Source organism: Coptis chinensis, chromosome 4 (genome assembly GCF_015680905.1).
Source record: "Coptis chinensis isolate HL-2020 chromosome 4, ASM1568090v1, whole genome shotgun sequence".
NCBI classification, from domain to species: Eukaryota; Viridiplantae; Streptophyta; class Magnoliopsida; order Ranunculales; family Ranunculaceae; genus Coptis; species Coptis chinensis.
Window position 1 is genome coordinate 74,466,784 of NC_141459.1, and position 17,455 is coordinate 74,484,238.

At 37.3% G+C, this 17,455-nt stretch overlaps 1 protein-coding gene across 3 annotated transcripts; it reads left to right on the forward strand.

Moving 5' to 3' along the window:
* The first annotated feature begins 8,813 nt into the window (after nucleotides 1–8,813).
* LOC147504784 (uncharacterized) lies at nucleotides 8,814–15,023 on the forward strand. 3 transcript variants are annotated; one of them, XM_086557524.1, is made up of 5 exons: nucleotides 8,814–9,378; nucleotides 9,472–9,550; nucleotides 9,711–9,809; nucleotides 9,917–10,032; nucleotides 11,754–15,023. In XM_086557524.1, the coding sequence occupies exon 5, from the start codon at nucleotides 12,786–12,788 to the stop codon at nucleotides 13,470–13,472; it is 687 nt and encodes a 228-aa protein (XP_086413650.1). In that variant the 5' UTR covers nucleotides 8,814–9,378; nucleotides 9,472–9,550; nucleotides 9,711–9,809; nucleotides 9,917–10,032; nucleotides 11,754–12,785; the 3' UTR covers nucleotides 13,473–15,023. The 3 variants fall into 3 exon arrangements, with proteins under 3 accessions (XP_086413650.1, XP_086413648.1, XP_086413649.1); XM_086557522.1 differs by adding an exon at nucleotides 10,260–10,326 and having other exon boundaries at nucleotides 8,814–9,809; XM_086557523.1 differs by having other exon boundaries at nucleotides 8,814–9,550.
* Nucleotides 15,024–17,455: the final 2,432 nt, after the last annotated feature.

Consider the following 17,455-nt stretch of genomic DNA (forward strand, 5'->3'; position numbering starts at 1 on the left):
GAATCTCAAGGCAGATTTTTCAAAAAAAGGTAGGTTTTTCAACTAGTGATCTTAAAGCAGATCCTCTATTGTGTTCTACGGTTCTACCCTTTTTGTTCTTGATTTCTTGAATTGAACTTTGCTCAACTGAGAGGAAAAGTAAGAGACTGAAATGCTGATTGCAAGTCTGTAATGCTCGTGCTGTATGTATCTGAAGGTCTTATTTTGGGGCGATCTTAGGTAGCTTGACTGCAACCATGACCTAGGATCAAGCCCCACCTTCGCTACTTGACAAGCACTTGACCACTTTTTAAAATGAAGCAGTTGTTAGCACTTGACCACTTTTTAAAATGAAGCAGTTGTTATCAGTGTCTTTGTTGTAAATCTGTTTGGTAATAGCTCATTTTGTTGCTCAGTCTGAAACAATGACCTTGTTGTACTTCTGTAAGCTGTTTTCCTGTGTCCATGGTTGCCTTAAAAATTCTCAAAGCTTTCTTCCATAGTTGATGTTCTTTTATTTATTTTTGTTTTTTTAGAATTAAGGTAGGGTTAGGCAGACCCTCACCTACATAAATTAAGCAAATTTTACAAAAGGGGTTCTTCACCTGCATTTGAAAGATTAAACTAATAATTTAAAACATGTTTTGAATGGTTTGTATGGAAGACTAGTGATTAATAAAACATGATAGGAATGGTTGTAATGAATGAGAAAATGCATAAGAACAAGTTCTAATCATTTGATGGATTTGCAAATGATTATAACCATAGTACAAAATATCAGAATATGGGTATTTATCGATACTCAATTTCTGGATATGTATCGTGGATATATCCCTCTCTTTGGGGATATTTGACATTGTTTCACATGCAAATATCGTGGATATATCTAAAATATCGATAAATATCGTGGATATTGTAGATATTTCTTGATATATCATGATACATTATTTATATTTATTTAAAATATAATGGTAAATATTAAATAAAATTGTTATATACACAAAATATCGTTAAATATCTCCAAATATCGCAAAATATTCTCAAATATCACAAATATTGCAAATATCGTCAAAATATCACTGATATTTGCAGTCGTATATATCTCTTAACATATTGTGATATTTATATATCTTTTTCTGAAATCTGGATAGATATCCCCAAATATCGCGATATATCGAGATATTTTGTACTATGATTAGAACATGTTTATGTGAAGAAGAGATGTTTGAAAACAAATTGAAGTAAAAAAATTAATGATTGAACCAAAGTTGAAATAAAGAAAAGAACTTTGTATTTGAATAAAGCTTGAAGCTTGAAATGATAATAATGGAAAATAAAATAAAACTAATAAAACTAAAAACTAAAAAGCTAATTATCTAACTTAGTCTTACTCTTACTCTTAAAATGTAAAGACTACTTTCTCTCTCCATATTTTTCCTTTTTGTAGAGAACCTTTCTATGATTACGAATTGTCCATCTTCTTGCTTTTACTTTATACTTTATAGATTATTTTTCAGATACAAACACTAGATAAGATCAAATGAATTTATCTTATAGACTTTTGAGATGAGGACAAGTCTTCTAGGCCTTTGAGAATTAATCCTTGGTCTTTGGTCCTCGGTCCTTGAGTTAACTTTGACTTTGACCGTTGATTTTTTGGCTTATTTTCCAATAAGTTTTAGTCTTCGTAAGATGTCCTATTTAGGTTCCTTTTCGCACTAGAATTCCTCCTTTAAGATATTTCATCCGAAATATAGACTTGTAACCTGAAAAAGCAATAAGAACATACATTTTCCAGTTTCCCACATTATTGATCATATAATATAACTAAAATAAAACATTATAAGCGGATAAAAACGTATATTTGAGGTCTGATAAATAATCTGCATGCATATCTTAGGCACCTCACTACTAAAAGAATGGCTTTTTGTGTCACTTTTTTTTTAAGTTTCGTGTCACTCGCTACCAAAAAGTGACACACATAAGTTTGATGTGTCACTTTTATATGGAATGAGAGTTGACGTGTTGTTTCTAGAAAAAATAACACAAATACTTTAATTTTTCAGGTCACATTATTCAAAAGTGACACTAGTAAACAAATAAAAAAACAGCTACAATAAAAGAAAAAACACTTTATTGGCATAGTATACAATGTACTATACATGTTTTTGCACTTTGGACACTATACAATTTTCTAGGCACTAAACTACATTGTACTATCAAAAAAATTTCACTTTGCGACTTGGAAGTATTTCCAGTCAATTTTTGCTGATGTGGCCACCGGCCTATGCCACGTGTCCGGCCATCTAGACATGTGGCATTTTTGAAATACACGTGACTTGGTGGTACCTCAATTTGAAAACTTGAAACACTAACTCTCAATTGCAAGTTTAACCTTCTTCCTCAATTTGAAAACCCTAACTCTCAATTTGAAACCCTAACTATCAATTTGAATAGTTCAAAATGTCGTCCACCTCTATCAATTCAAATCATTCATGCTTTTGTGGAGAGCCATCTCCTTTAGTAATGTCAAAGATTTGGAAATTTGGGAAGAAGATTTTTGGTTGTACAAATTACAAAACTCACGATTGTGGCTACTTTGATTGGGAGGACAAAGTTCCAAAATCAACAAAGCAAAGGTTCATTGATTTGTACAAAGAGATTGACGAATTGAAAGAAAGTTTGGAGGAAGCTAACATGAAAAAGGTGGAGTTGCAAGGAAAATTGAATGTAATTGTTTACTCTGAGAAGAAGAAGAGAACAGAGTTGAAGAAAAAGGTGACAGCTTTGGAATGCCAGAATTATAAGACGAAGAAAACTTGTTTGATTTTGGTCATTGTATTCTTGCTTTACAAGTATTTGTTTGGTTAATAAGTGAAGTGCATTGTGTTTTACAGAATGTTACAGAACATGGTTTTTGTAATGTAATGAGTTGAATGAAAATGGAATGAAATTATAGAGTTCTCTGGATTCTGTGTTTCAGTAATGTTCTGTAACATGGTTTTTGTAATGTAATGAGTTGAATCTCTGGTTTCTGTGTTTTACGTAATGTTCCGAACATGGTTTTGTAATGTAATGAGTTGAATGAAAATGAAAATGGAATGAAGTTGTAGAGTTATCCGGTTTTACGTATCTTTAAGTTTCGTGGGCTTTGTAGAGTTGGAATGAAAATGGAATTAAGTTTCGTATGGCCCGGTTTTACGTAATGTTCTCGATCTTTAAGTTTACGTGAATGAAACCATAGCCCGGTCTTTAAAAAAACCCGAAAAACCACAGTAAACCATGTTACAAAACCTGTGGCTTTAAGTTTCTGTATCAGGGTTAAACATCACTACACTACACAGCTCTGCCAATGTGTATGGTGGAGACAAACTCTAAACTTAATATATTGTCCCTAATCCATGTTAAGGCTTAATATATAATATGGAAAGTTTATCAAAAAAAAAAAGACTTGATAATTTAACATAGAACAAGACAACCAAGCTAAAAAAACATCAAAACATAGAAACAAGAACAAGACACAATACACAATACACTGCCTAGATAAACCTAACATCAGTTCACTTCAACACTTCAACACATCAAACAACACATCAAACATCAGTTCACTTCTTAGACTTAGACTTCTTAAACTTCTTGGACTTCATACAAAACCCAGGATAAGCTGCAGCAGCAGAAAGACCCAGGATAACCTCTTGAACTTGCTGCTTGGATGGTGTTGGTGCTGATTCCCTCACTGCTGCTTCATTTACTGCTGCTGCTGGTAACCTTGGCGATTTCCTGAGCTTATGTTCAATCCGTGGAACTTCGGACTTGGTTCTCTAGGTCGACTTGACTCTCCCCTCTTCCAACAAACTCAATGATGCACACCCTTCCACAGGTCATCCACAAGGCTTCAAATTAATAACATCATTCTCATAAACAACCTCCATGAACACTCTCTTCCCCTCCTTTGTTTTGATGAGGTCCCAAACTGCAACCAATGCTCTTTCAAAAGTTTTGGGTTCTCCTTACCCTCAACATGGATCATCGACCCTTGGGCATTGTTTTTCGAATCTAAACCTATTGCATACAACCTCTACCCCTCTAGGATGGTTTTATAGATTGCATACCAAACACCATTAATTATCACCAACTATAAAGTCCAAAATTAAAACTATAACACTATTTACAAGACATTAGTCAAATCAGTTTTCAATATGTTCATTAAAGCATTCTCTTTGACAAAAAAAAAAAAAAACTGTTTTTTACATTCAAAATATGACACTTGTTCTTTGCATGACCATATTTGAGAGAAATATACAAAAAAATGTGACACTTGTTCATTAAAGCAACAAGTTTGAAACAGAAACCATTAATACACTCTTAAAACACCAAAATGAGCTAGATCAATTTTACCAAATAATTAAGTGGGATGCCTTATCTTTGTACTTTTTTCAAAGACTTTATTCCCGAAGTTCCAAGTGGTGTATTATTTGACCCTTGACTACTTCCAACTTGATCACTTGCACTTGAAGTCTTCCTTTGTACAACTCTCCTTTCTTGTGGTGGCTATATAAGAAAAATAAAGCATAATTAATAAAAACTTACCAAACTAAACTAAAGAATAAAGACATAAACTAAACTAAATTTTAAATTGCATACACTTAAATGAATAAAAACTTAAAGTAATAACTTACATGAAAATATTTTCTTCCAAATTGGAGGTAATATGTGTACTCCATCACCCATTGACACAGTTACTCTTGGTGCAAGTGGAACGGCTAATCTTGAAGCGATCTACACAAAAATGCACAATGAATAAGCCAATGCACTCAAACTAATTTATTGAAAAACTAAACTAAAACACTCACATTGATGTCGGCTTCTCTTTCAATAGTATTAGTGTTTACACCAAGTGGAACAATGGTTGGCTCATTGCTTCCTCTTCCCTCTTCCTCTTTCACCCCTAGCCCTTGTACCTTTTACCCCTTGTACCTCTACCCCTTGTACTTGGTTGCTGATTAGTTGCACTCTCATCTGTTAAAGTACTTGGCCCTTCATTACTTGGAGATGGTTCATTTGAATTCAAGGGTGTCAATCTTGAAGCAGTCTACACATAATACACTATGAATAAGATAATGCACAAAATATAATAAATGAAAAATACATTAAATATATTAGAAGACTCACATTGATGTAAGTTTCTCCTTCAGGGACTAGTGTATACTCCAAAGCCTATAGGAAAACCTCTACCCCTTGTACCTCTCGCCTTTTGTACACCTACCTTCATTAAATTCTCAAATTACATTAGTTGGCCCTTCATTAGTTGCATCCTCACCGACATTATTCACTTCTCCTTTCTTCTTCCTCACCTAATATTATATTAACATATTTAAATACAATCAAAACCACTTGTAAAAATAACTTATAAAAGTAAAAGACAAATGCATACTCACTTGTTTCTTTCTAAGTGGTGGGTCTGTAGACTTGCATGACCTTATGTTGTGTTCCTCACTATTGCATCTAGAACAATGCATTTTCCTACCCTTCCTGCATAGTTGATGAGAAGCCTTGTCTTCTGTCACTCTTCCAGTTCCCACTTGTGTCACTCTTCCAGTTCCCACTGCTACTCCTTCCTTCCTTCTATTCTTCTTGGGTCTGCCAGGCATCCTCCTTGCTATGGGAGGCAAAATAGCAGGCCTTTTTGTCCTATGCCACATGTTTTGACCATTCATTCAAAGGTCAGAACACATGACTATATATCTTCTTGTACTCTGCCACACTATACCAACTAGATACATGCTGCAATGGATCAATGTTGAGATAATACATAACTGAAATGGCATGTGGACATGGGATGCCATTCATTTCCCACATTCTACTATCTCATAGCGGTTGCATCCACAATAAAAAGGCCTCATATTTGTTCTTCCTCGGCCTCAAATGAGTTGCTTCCATTGTAATGTGCAACCCAAAACCTATGATCTTCTTTATTTTTTCTAACTTTTGCATTATAATAGGACAAAAGGCGGTCTTCCAGTTAGCCATTCTTTGCAATCTTCTTTTGCATTCTAGCCATTACTTGCAATCGATATCCTCGAGCATTTCTATGATGTTCTTTTCCCTTGCTTCCACTATTGTTGAGTTAAATGTCTCGCGTATGTTGTTGTCAACGGAATCCTAACAAGGAAACATGCTAAAAAGCTCTTGACCAACTGTCTTGGGTTTTGCTTCACCATGCAATGGTGATATGCATCCTCGAATACTTTTTCATTTCATCCATGTTTTGTTCAAACTCTTGAGGAGTCCCACATTTGTTAGCCTTCCAAAAACGAAACTTATCGTAAACCGGGGGAATGTCTTCTTGAAATTGGCATATACATGTTCGGCGCAATTTACGTTGCTTTCGATAAAAAAGGCAAATAGTCTTTTATCACTTGTACAAGACCCCACTGGCGGTCACTAATAATAGTCGACCCAAGACCGACCCTCACTATAACCCAAGTCTTGCATTTCCAAAACCACATCCAACTATCCGAGTTTTCCACTTCTACAACCGCCCATGCTATTGGGAACATTTGATTATTTGCATCTCTACCAATGGTCGCCAATAGCTCCCCGCTGCGGTACCCGCTTCAAGAAACATCCATCAACTCCAATAATTGGTGCGCAACCACTCTTCCATGCATTTATAAGTCGCGGCAAACCCTATATACATCGCGGCTTGAACAACTGCGGGTTCATTAGGTGTAGGATGAAATAATTCTATCTCAATAGTACTCCCGGGGATTACTCCTTCTTAGTTCAAATTGGTAGTCCCACAACTTTGCATATACACCACCAACCTATTTTCCATCGCATCTAGAACTTTATGCGGCTTAGCTTAGCTGCTTGACCACAATGTCACATCAAGCTTAAACTTGTGCATAATATGCTCTTTCAAATCCTTCAATTTCATTTTAGGATACTTGAAGATCTTCTTCTCTCCATATATCCTAGCAATCCATTTACAGTTAGCAATCTGGACATCAAATATCCTTGAACACTTATGTTCTTCTATATAGGACTTTATCTGGAAGCTTCTCTTGCTTGTCATCCAACTAGCATATAGTCTAAATGGGCAATCCTCAGCACATAATGCAAGGATTCTTTTCTGGTTGTTTAACTTCAACCAAAGTTGGTACCCATGAGCAACTGCAAAATCCTTCAAACAATCTTTGAAATGATTAGGGGATGCAAACACCATCCCTAGTCTTGGTTGCACATGAAATACATCAGTCTTGGGATCAAAACTAGGGTACCTAAACTTCTTGGTTTTTCTAATACCATCATCCTCATCAGTATCTGGACTTTCATAATCACTTGAATCTATATAGTCACTATCAACATCCCCATGGTCAACTTCATCATCACTAATAAACACATTGTTGCCTTCATCAACATAAAGCCCATCCAGCTAAACTGACACCCGATTACTAGTGTTCATTGCTTCAACATCATCATCACCTTCAAAGATTCATTGCTTGCTTTCGGCTCCAAGCCACCATTCACTTCGGGTTCATGATCACCATCATCCCAAATTGATTTCATTCTTTCAAGTCTTTTTCGTTTTTCCTTTCTTCTATCATTTTCCTAACTTCAATAAGCTCCTCATCATTATCGGACAATTCGGGCAAATCCTCAAACCTAAAATCTTCCTCATCCCGACTCATTATCATCCGAAATACAAACCTTATCACTCAGAATCGAGTTTGTATCTCAATGTCTTCTCCATTCTCTAACTCAACTACTTCAATATCATCATGCACAACATTTTGTTCACTTGAATCCACCTCAACATCATGTTCAATGTATACCTCAATTCTATTCCCAAATTTTAGCTTCTTGCGAAGATTTTCATAATACTAGTATCATCAAAAATTAACATATAACCCTTATCAAACCATAGTGCATTTTATTCACATTATAATACCCCAACTCCTCCACCATTGATTTTAAATCAAAATATCCAAACCTATCCGGATCAATATTGTCCAAGCACTCTATCCTACCACCAAGGTAACGAAGGTCTGGACTAGTAACAAATGAACCCCCATGATGGAGATTAATTACAACTGTTTCCCATCTGCGGTAATTTAGCAACAATATATCAATAATATAACAACAATCATAGTATAATATTCATATATAATAGCCGACAACAATATAAAAAACATTAACTTAAGAATAAAAAACATTAACTTACTTTAATATGGACTAGATTCCTGATTGCCAGCAAAGAAGGTTAGGGGTTTCTGTGTTTTATATAGGTTAGGGTTTGTGTGAATTAGACAATTTAATCTTAAAGACAACAAATTTTTGGTCAATTAGGTTTTGATGAAATCTCCAATTTTTTGGCTAATCAAAAGAGAGGGAAAAGTTAAGAGGGAAAATGCGGGAAATGCTTGTTGGCTATTCAGCTTGTGTGGCAAATGTAAACACACGTTTTTTATAATAAATAAAATGACATGTCTCCACATAGGATTATAAAACCTCCAAATTTGGCCACGTCAGTAGATTTTGGCCGGAATATTTGCCCAGGTCGCAACCTGAATTTTTTTTGATAGTACAATGTAGTTTAGTGCCTAGAAAATTGTATAGTATCCAAAGTGCAAAAACATGTATAGTACGTTGTATACTATGCCAATTAAGTGAAGAAAAAAAGACAAACACAAGTAACTGTTGGACCAAAATACAAAACTATATATACCCCAAGTCTCAAACTCATGATTTGTGGGCTATTTGTTTCAATTTAGGTTCCTTCTAGAAGTATCACCAAACTAAAAAAAAAAAAAACGAAAAGAGAAGAAAATAAAAAAGGGAAATAAATTCAATTACTCCGTTGGATTAAGACTTGGTTGTTTAAGAAAGAAACAGAGTCCTCACAGCGTCTGTCTTCTCCCTCCCGACTCTGTCACTTTTCCTCTCACCGGTCTGTCTCTTCCTCTCCCTCGTAGAGCTCTCTGCTACCCTCATGCCCCACTACTCAAAGAAACTTTCCACTCAAAACACTCCCAAATACCCACCTCTACACGCTACACCTCTGACCTCACTCTCACTCTCTCTCTCTCTCTATTTCTCTGTAAATTATTTTGTTTAATTTAAATCCACCAATCGAGACCGGGAAAAAAGCGACACTGGCAAAAATTTACAAACCCCTTGCGTTCAACGTGGCTCTCAGTTATTAGGAAAGAGAGAAGAATCACACCAGTGCCGCCCTGATCGAAACGAAATTTACCCACAACCTGAAATATCACATTTTCGAGATTTTCAGGATGGTGAGTTCGTCATTGGTGGAAAGAGCACGAGTGATTTATTGTTCGGTCCAGATTGGGCTATGAACATCGAGATCTGTGACATTCTCAATCGCGATCTCGGGTATTTCTGATTATTATTATGTGTCACTTTTAACTACATCCTTTTCAAACCCATCTGTACATCCTTTTATATGGGCTTTTAATTGATTATTAGGCAAGCAAAGGATGTAGTTAAAAGTTTGAAAAGACGCATTGGCAGTAAAAATCCCAAAGTTCAACTTCTTGCTCTCACTGTAAGCATTGCCATTCTATAGTTGTAGAAAATTTGAAGGAATTGAACCGTTGGCCCATTCTTCACTGTGAATAATGAGAATGAAAATGATCCCTAGGTCCAAAGTTTTGGTCTTACAGACAACTAATTTGCTCGCCACTTGCTGTGTTGTCATATGCTAGCTGCTGGAAACAGTCATAAAGAACTGTGGAGACATTGTGCACATGCATGTCGCGGAGAAGGATGTTCTTCACGAGATGGTGAAGATTGTGAAAAGGAAGGTGTAGATCTTCAATGCTTCTTTTTACTTTTGTATTGCAATCCTTTTGATATTCTATAATCGTTTTTTACTGTGTTAGAATCCTGATTCTCGTGTCCCGTAAATTAGGTCATGAAGAGAATCAGGGTGCAATGAAAGAGCCACTTGATCTCATACGTCTTAGTCTTGATGAATGTATCTACGTCAAGCTTCGTTCCGACAGAGAACTCCGTGGAAAGCTTCACGTAACACCTAACTCTAAACTGATTATACTCATTTTCTATTTTATTTATAATTCGCCTCATAAAATATGTTTTTTAACGAGTTGGGTGTGTGTTTATGTGATGGGTTGTTGTTAATTTTGCTTTTTGGTTGTTGTTTTTGGGATGTTTTGATTGGGTACGTGTATTTTTGTTGGGTTAGAGGAATAATTAAACTCCCGTTTGTTATTTTTTTCAAACTCTTTCATTAGGGTTGTTACTGCCTTGATTCTACCTCATGAGCTGGGTAATTCATACTTGCAACTGAGTTTGAGCTTGGTAAGTTATGAATTCTACCAACTGTTTGAGTATATGTCGCTATGGTTTTTTTGTGGTTATTTGTCTGTGCTTGTGCATTGAGATAAGGTTGAATACAATCCATCATCCATGGTAATCGACATATAGTGTGGTCCGTCTAGTTTGTTCTTTTCCTGTTTAAGCGAAGTGCTGTTTTCCTGTACAAACTAGTGATTTACAACAATTCTGGGTTTGTTATGGGAAGTTTACTTCTCTCTAATTTTCTTTGGGTTTATGTTGGGGGCTTTGGTTTTGTGTCTATTATCAGAACCTTTTGTGGGAGACGGAAAGACTTGGTTGAAGTTTTGAAGTGTTTCATTTCTTGGTTTACTAGTACACGTATAGCAGCTAGCTAGCAAAACTTATTCTTCTACCTCAAGTCCTTTAAAGCTTACATTAAGTGTAGAGGCTTCAACATGCTAACTAAGCTCTAACTGATTCTGTTACTTGCACAAGGAAAGCAAAGAGAAGATGGGGCTGTAATACCAGCTACTATGCTCACAACATCAAGTATAGCTCGAAAACACTTTGAGCTTAATATTGGTTAGCTTATAGATGTGCACCTTTTTTAATCATGAGTGTTTTGTCCACCAACCAATATGAGCTGAAAATATAGGTAGTAATTATTTCTTTTTGTTACTTGTATAATTGTTCACGCTTGAACTTGATTGCATATGGTTCTTGGTATTTAAGACTTCCATTAATGGGGCAAATTGGTTGTACATTTTGAATGACAAAGTAGTTGTCCATTCTCTGTTTCATTTGATATAACTATTCTTCTTGGCGACTTTTATATGTGTGGTGGCTTTTCATTTTTGGCTACTCGTTAGTTGCCATATATCATGAACTCCATTATGCACAAACCATGGTAGTTATTCCTATTTTAGGTTATGCAACGCTTATTTTAATAAATTGATCCATCTAATAGTTACCTTAGTATATAGTCTGTTCTGACTTTGAGGCCTTTAGGGCTCGCCTCACTCTTCCCACATGTAGCATGATCTTTTCCTTGTATTGTATATCCACAAACCATAACTACTATTTCAGCCTTAAAGTAGGCCACCATATCCAGTTTTTTGTTACTAACTTACATTGAGTTTACTTAAGAATATCCCAATTCTTTTACTCTTGTTTTGTTGGTAAGTGAAAATGATTTGTAAAGGTGAAAATGATTTGTAAGCTAGGTGCTTGCCTAGCTTCTGTGTGTCAAAATGTTTTGCATGGTGTGATTTGTATTTGTTTATGCATTCACTTCTTGGCTTCGGATCTATTATGTGGTTTTGGTTTAGGTTGACCCGGAAAAGTTGTTTAAACATTCACATGTCCTAGTGGATTGATAATTTTGATGTTGCACTGTCATTGTTATGTTATACTAGCTAATTCGATCTTTTTTCTTTTTGTGTTTGTAGAGTTTGAACAAGGGTTTGGTGGATGGGAAAGTTGGCAACCCTACACCAACATATGCAGAGAAAGCTAGGAGTAGGATGACTCAAACGGTGGATCTCGACTCTCTGCCACTGCCAAGTAAGAGAGGAGAAACGCCATCAATTCGAATCCCTATCAAAGCTGTTGAGAAGGGACTTGAAGCCTGCAAATACTCCCTTGTAGCTCGTCTTGATATGACAGACATCACGATCGAAGCCATTCGCTAGGAAGCTAACTCGAGGTGGGGACTGACTGAAAAAAGTCAAAATTTCACCATTAGGAAAGGGGTACATTATCTTGAGATTCTCAAATGAAGGGGACTTCAAAAGAGTGAGCTTTGGAGTCCCCTGGTACTTAGCAAAACAACTCCTCATACTCTCTAACTGGACGCCAAATTTCTCACCGGAATTGCATCGTCAATCAACAGCTTTAGTATGGGTGAGATTCCCAGGTCTAAGCTTTGAATATTGGGAAGTGGAATCACTAATGTCTATGGGTCGTGCAATTGGGGGTCCAATTAGAGTGGATAAAAATTCCCTAGAAAGAGACTATGGGTATTATGCAAGTGTGTTTGTTGATATTGATTTATCAAAACCAATCCCTGACAAGATATTGGTTGAAGTGGGGGATAAGTATGAATTCTGGCAAGAAATACGACTAGGGAAACTACCCAAATTTTGTAACCATTGCAAAATTGTGGGTCACCTAGTAACAGAGTGTAGGCAATTACATAAGGACCTGACTTCAGCTCCATGGATAAAGAACCTGCAAAAGAAAAGGAAGTGGTGATGGAGGTAGAACCAGTTGAGTTATCGAAACGCCAAAAAAAGATGTGGAGGGTAAAAAATAAGCAAATACAAAGTGCCACTATGGAAGCAGGTATTTTGAATGAGGAATGTCTACCGGTGGAAGCTACCAGAATTTTAGAGGTTACATCTGCCAACTAGAATGTTGAAGCGAGCAATGGAGAAATGATAACTGGGAATGCTGAAGATATAGTTGCCTAAGCATTTGAAATGGCAGTCAGGGAACTGATTGAGCAGGCTGCGAACCATGTCATGGGTCAAGTTGAGGAACATCGAGTAACAGAAAATATTGTGGTTGACCTAGAAGCTGCTACTGTGGTCACTTTGGATGGTGACAAAGGTAGTAATTGTGAGGTGAGTCCAGAGATGGAAACTGCTGATGAATTAGACTCTAATGGGACTGTTGAGACTGATGATGAAGTAGACTCTACTGGGGAACTTGATATGGATGAAGATGTCTATCTTGATGTTGATGATACAACTAATATGGTGGTCGAGAAGGATCAGACAATGGAATCTGGAAATACCGAAATTCATTCTATACTATCTACCAGTAAGGCGATGGTGGAGACTCCACCGCTCTTGCAGGGAGAAGATTGTGTAATTGCCCCGGGTGGAAGGCTGGAAATTGTTCTACATGGAGAAGCTAAGGAAGCCATTCCAGTGGTACAAGTGACACAACCCCCTAAACAGGACAAATTGATAGAAGAAGCTAAAAGAATTGCTATTCTTTGTGCTCAGGCAGAGAAAGAGGCTGCATCGAGTATCGGTCAAGTGAAGCAGAGAGGTCGGCCTCCCAAAGATAAAGCTGTGGCAAACCAAATAGCAGCTCAAGTTGAGGGCACTTGCCCCAAGACTAGGGCTCAAAAAGCAGTTCCCACCCCTAAAAAATCTTAATGAGAGTACTTTACTGGAACATTAGGGGTGTAAGGAAGGATAGCACTTTAGAAAGAATAAGAGACTTTGTTAAATCTTGTAGTTTTGATCTAATCTGTCTTGAGGAATCTTTGGTATGGCCAAAGAGTGATACAGTTTTGAAAATGGGCCTTGTGAATTATGATTCTTCAATTATTTATAATTCTAGCAATGGTAGCAAGGGGAATAATGGATTATACACAAAAGAGAGCTAGTTGTGGATTTGATACATATGTCAAGGCAGCAAATTACAGTTTGGGTTGGTGATGCTTTTGTATCTGCAGTACATGCTCATTGCCCAATGAATCTGAGACGAGTGTTATGGGCTGAGCTACAGGCTATGAATTTTGGTGACCCGTGGCTAGTGATTGGTGATTTTAATTGTCTTAAGCTACAGTGAAAAGAGGGGAGGCAGACTTCCTAACCGATTGGTTATGGAGGAATTCCACAATACCATTAATGCATGCTCTTTGATTGAAGCGGAGCACCTTGGGATGGAGCTAACTTGGTGCAATAACCAGATAGGTGCGGGTCGAATTGCATCCAAAATAGACCGAGCATTCTACAACAATGTTTGGAATATTAGATTTAATAGCTGGAAGTATAAAGTGTGGAGTAGATGTGGATCGGATCACTCCCCTTTAGTTGGTGAACTGAAAGTAGTACCAAGAGCAACAAATACCCCCTTTAGATTCAATATTTGCTGGCTCTCACATCCAACCTTCATGGATGTAGTGAGACACAATTGGAACCAAAACATTATAGGTGGGCCTATGGTTGTACTGATGAAGAAATTGCATAGACTCAAACGAGCTCAAGGCATGGAATAGACTAGTCTTTGGTAACATTGACTCCAATGTTAAGAAAACACAGGAAGAACTCATGGAAACACAGAGAGTATCTGACCAAGACCCCACAAATGATGATCTGGTGAACAGTGTGATTGAAAAGGAACTCTTACTGGACCAAGCCCTTTCTGACAAATGTGTGATGTTAAAACAAAAGAGTACTGAGAGGTGGATAGATGGAGGGGAGAGAAGCACAAGCTATTTCCATATAATGCACAGGGTCAAACAGGCTCATTCTGTCTTAACTGAGATTCATACCGAGACTGGAACTATACTCAATGATCAGGAGACCATAAAGCAGCATGTAGTGCAGTTCTATGAAGAAAAGTTTAAGTTCCACCCAGTGCAATATGACGAACAGCTTTTCAATGCAGTTCCTTTGTTGGTCTCTGAACAGGATAATGCCCTTCTGAGTTGTACGCCCACTTATGCATAAATCCAGCAAGCTGTGTTTGATATGGATCCGCAAGCTCGCCAGGTCCTGATGGCTTCAATGGTGCATTCTTTCATCACTGTTGGCCCATTGTAAGTGTGGATGTATGTTTTGCTATTCAGTCTTTTTTTATTAACCTGAATGTTCCTACTAGCTTTAACTCTAACTTTGTAACTCTTATACCAAAAGAAAAAAGAGCTGTAAAAATTAAGCAATTTAGACCCATTTGCATGGGAAACTTTTCTATGAAAATTGTCTCAAAAGTTATGCAGGTCAGATTGAATAAGATTGCTGGGAAACTAGTATCTAAAGAACAAATGGGGTTCATTCATGGGCGGGCGGTGTATACATTCAAATATTGGGCTCGCTTCAGGAATGATGAATGAGCTAGACTACAAAAGAAGGGGAGGTAACATTGCAATCAAGGTGGATATCTCTCAAGCCTATGACACCATTACTATGAAGCACGGATACTTCTATATGGGTGAAGTATCCGTGTCCGATACGTATCCGACACGGATCACGATATCTTGGATAATCGTGTCGGATCACATAATTTGGAGTATCTGATTTTTTAATTAATTTTTATTTTCCGACACGGGGGGATCGCTGGGATACGTGGCGGATCTGTGGAATAGTAATCTCACAAATTTTTTTGGAACTTCAACAAAAAAAAAAAAAAAAAAGTGAAATAAAATCCAAGATAAGAAGAGATGCAAGAGAATAAAGATGAAGTGAATTAAGATGTAGAAAATGACTTAGTTGAAGTTGGACAACTTGATTGACAAATCCATTGTATTAATTTGAACTTTTTTGTTGGCATTTGCTTGCAGTGTTATACACTTATACAAAGTTGCTGCTTAATGTGTTTGAATTGGTCATTTTATGAAGTAGAATTGCCATTTTAATTTGAATTTGGTGAAATATATATATATATTATTCAAACATATCCATGACGTATCCGTATCCTATATTTTTGAAAAATGTCGTGTCCGCGTATCCGTGTCGTGTCGTATCCGTGTCGCGTATCCGTATCCGTGCTTCCTAGCACCATTAGCTGGGATTTCCTAGTGCAAGCTCTGAGGAAAACTGGAATCTCTAAAGTCTTTATCAAGTGGGTCAAAGCTATTATTTCCTCTGCAAAGATCTCTATTCTCATTAATGGTGGACCTTGTGGATTCATCTCCTCACAGAGGGCTTAGGCAGGGTGACCCCATGTCTCCACTCTTATTTGCCATAGCTGAAGAAGTTCTTAGCAGAAACCTAGCACTCTTGAACTATACAAAGCTCACACAGCCTATGGTGGTGTATAAAGGAAATCCTAGACCAACTCACCTATTATTTGCAGACGACATCATCATTTCCTCCAATGGTCATATCAGGGGACTCAGAAGAATATCCAATATGCTTACCAGATACCAACTAGTGGAAGGTCAGTTCATCAACAAATCCAAACGCAAAATTTTCATGGGTAATGTTGGCATGAATAGGCGCAATACCATTGTGGCTTAAATGGGAATCCAACAAGGGTTCTTAACAGAGAACTACCTTAGTATTCCTTTATTCAAAGGAAGGGTGTCTAGAGCCAGAATTTGTTCTTTATTGGACAAGATTAGAGCACGAATGACTAGGCGAGGCAAATTACTATCTTTTCAGGCCAGATGTGTGTTGGTCAAAGATGTTCTTTCTTCGATCCCCATTCACAACATGGTAGTATACTGGTGGCCATCAAGTTTGATCAAGGAGGCAGAGAGATCCATAAGGAATTTCCTATGGTCAGGAGACCCATCTCAGAGAAAAATGATAACAATTGGGTGGGACAAAGTGTGCAAGCCAATTGAAGAGGGTGGGCTCGGCATAAGGAGATTAAGAGAAATTAATGTATCTATGCTCATGAAATTAGCGTGGCAATTCAAGAGTGGCGATGATGATTTTTCAACATTCATAAGAGGCAAGTTTCTGACAAGAGATGGTGAGAAAGTGAAATACAAGATTTCATCCTTATGGCCTGGGCTTAAACGGGTCATGAAGGATGTACACAGCAGGAGCCAGTGGATTGTTTGCACTGGGGAGAGGGTGGACCTTTGGAGAGATAATTGGGCGGGAAATAAGTCTATTCAAGAAGGCCTGAACCTCAACAAACAAACATTGAAGAAATGTAGCTCCAAGTTAAGCAGCATAATGTGTGAGGGAACCTGCACGTCCCTCAACTAGTCATCAACTTCATGCAATCAGCTGGACTCAGATCGGAGAATGCATAGATTGATGTGGAGAAAGATATGCTCATGTGGACACCAGACACGAAAGGAATTTTCAGCACGAAGTCTGCTTTCCAAGAGATCAGAAAGAAACTGCTAAGTGTCGATTGGCACTCCCAGATATGGAATAAATACATTCACCCTAAGACAACAGCAATTGCTTAGAAGTTGATGAGAGGTGTTACTACAGATGTTGCAATCCAGCAGAAAGGGGTTCGACTTGCATCCAAATGCATGACTTGTGGAGAATCTATAGAAGAATTAGAGCATATTCTATGGTATTGCCCCTTTGCAATGAGGGTTTGTGACTGGGTTGCGGATAGCTTTAATCTTACATGAGGATATACATGCTTCAGTGAAGCAATGCAGAAGATTGAACATTTCAACCCTTATGTGAAGAGTTTAGCGATGGCAGCAACTGTTGGA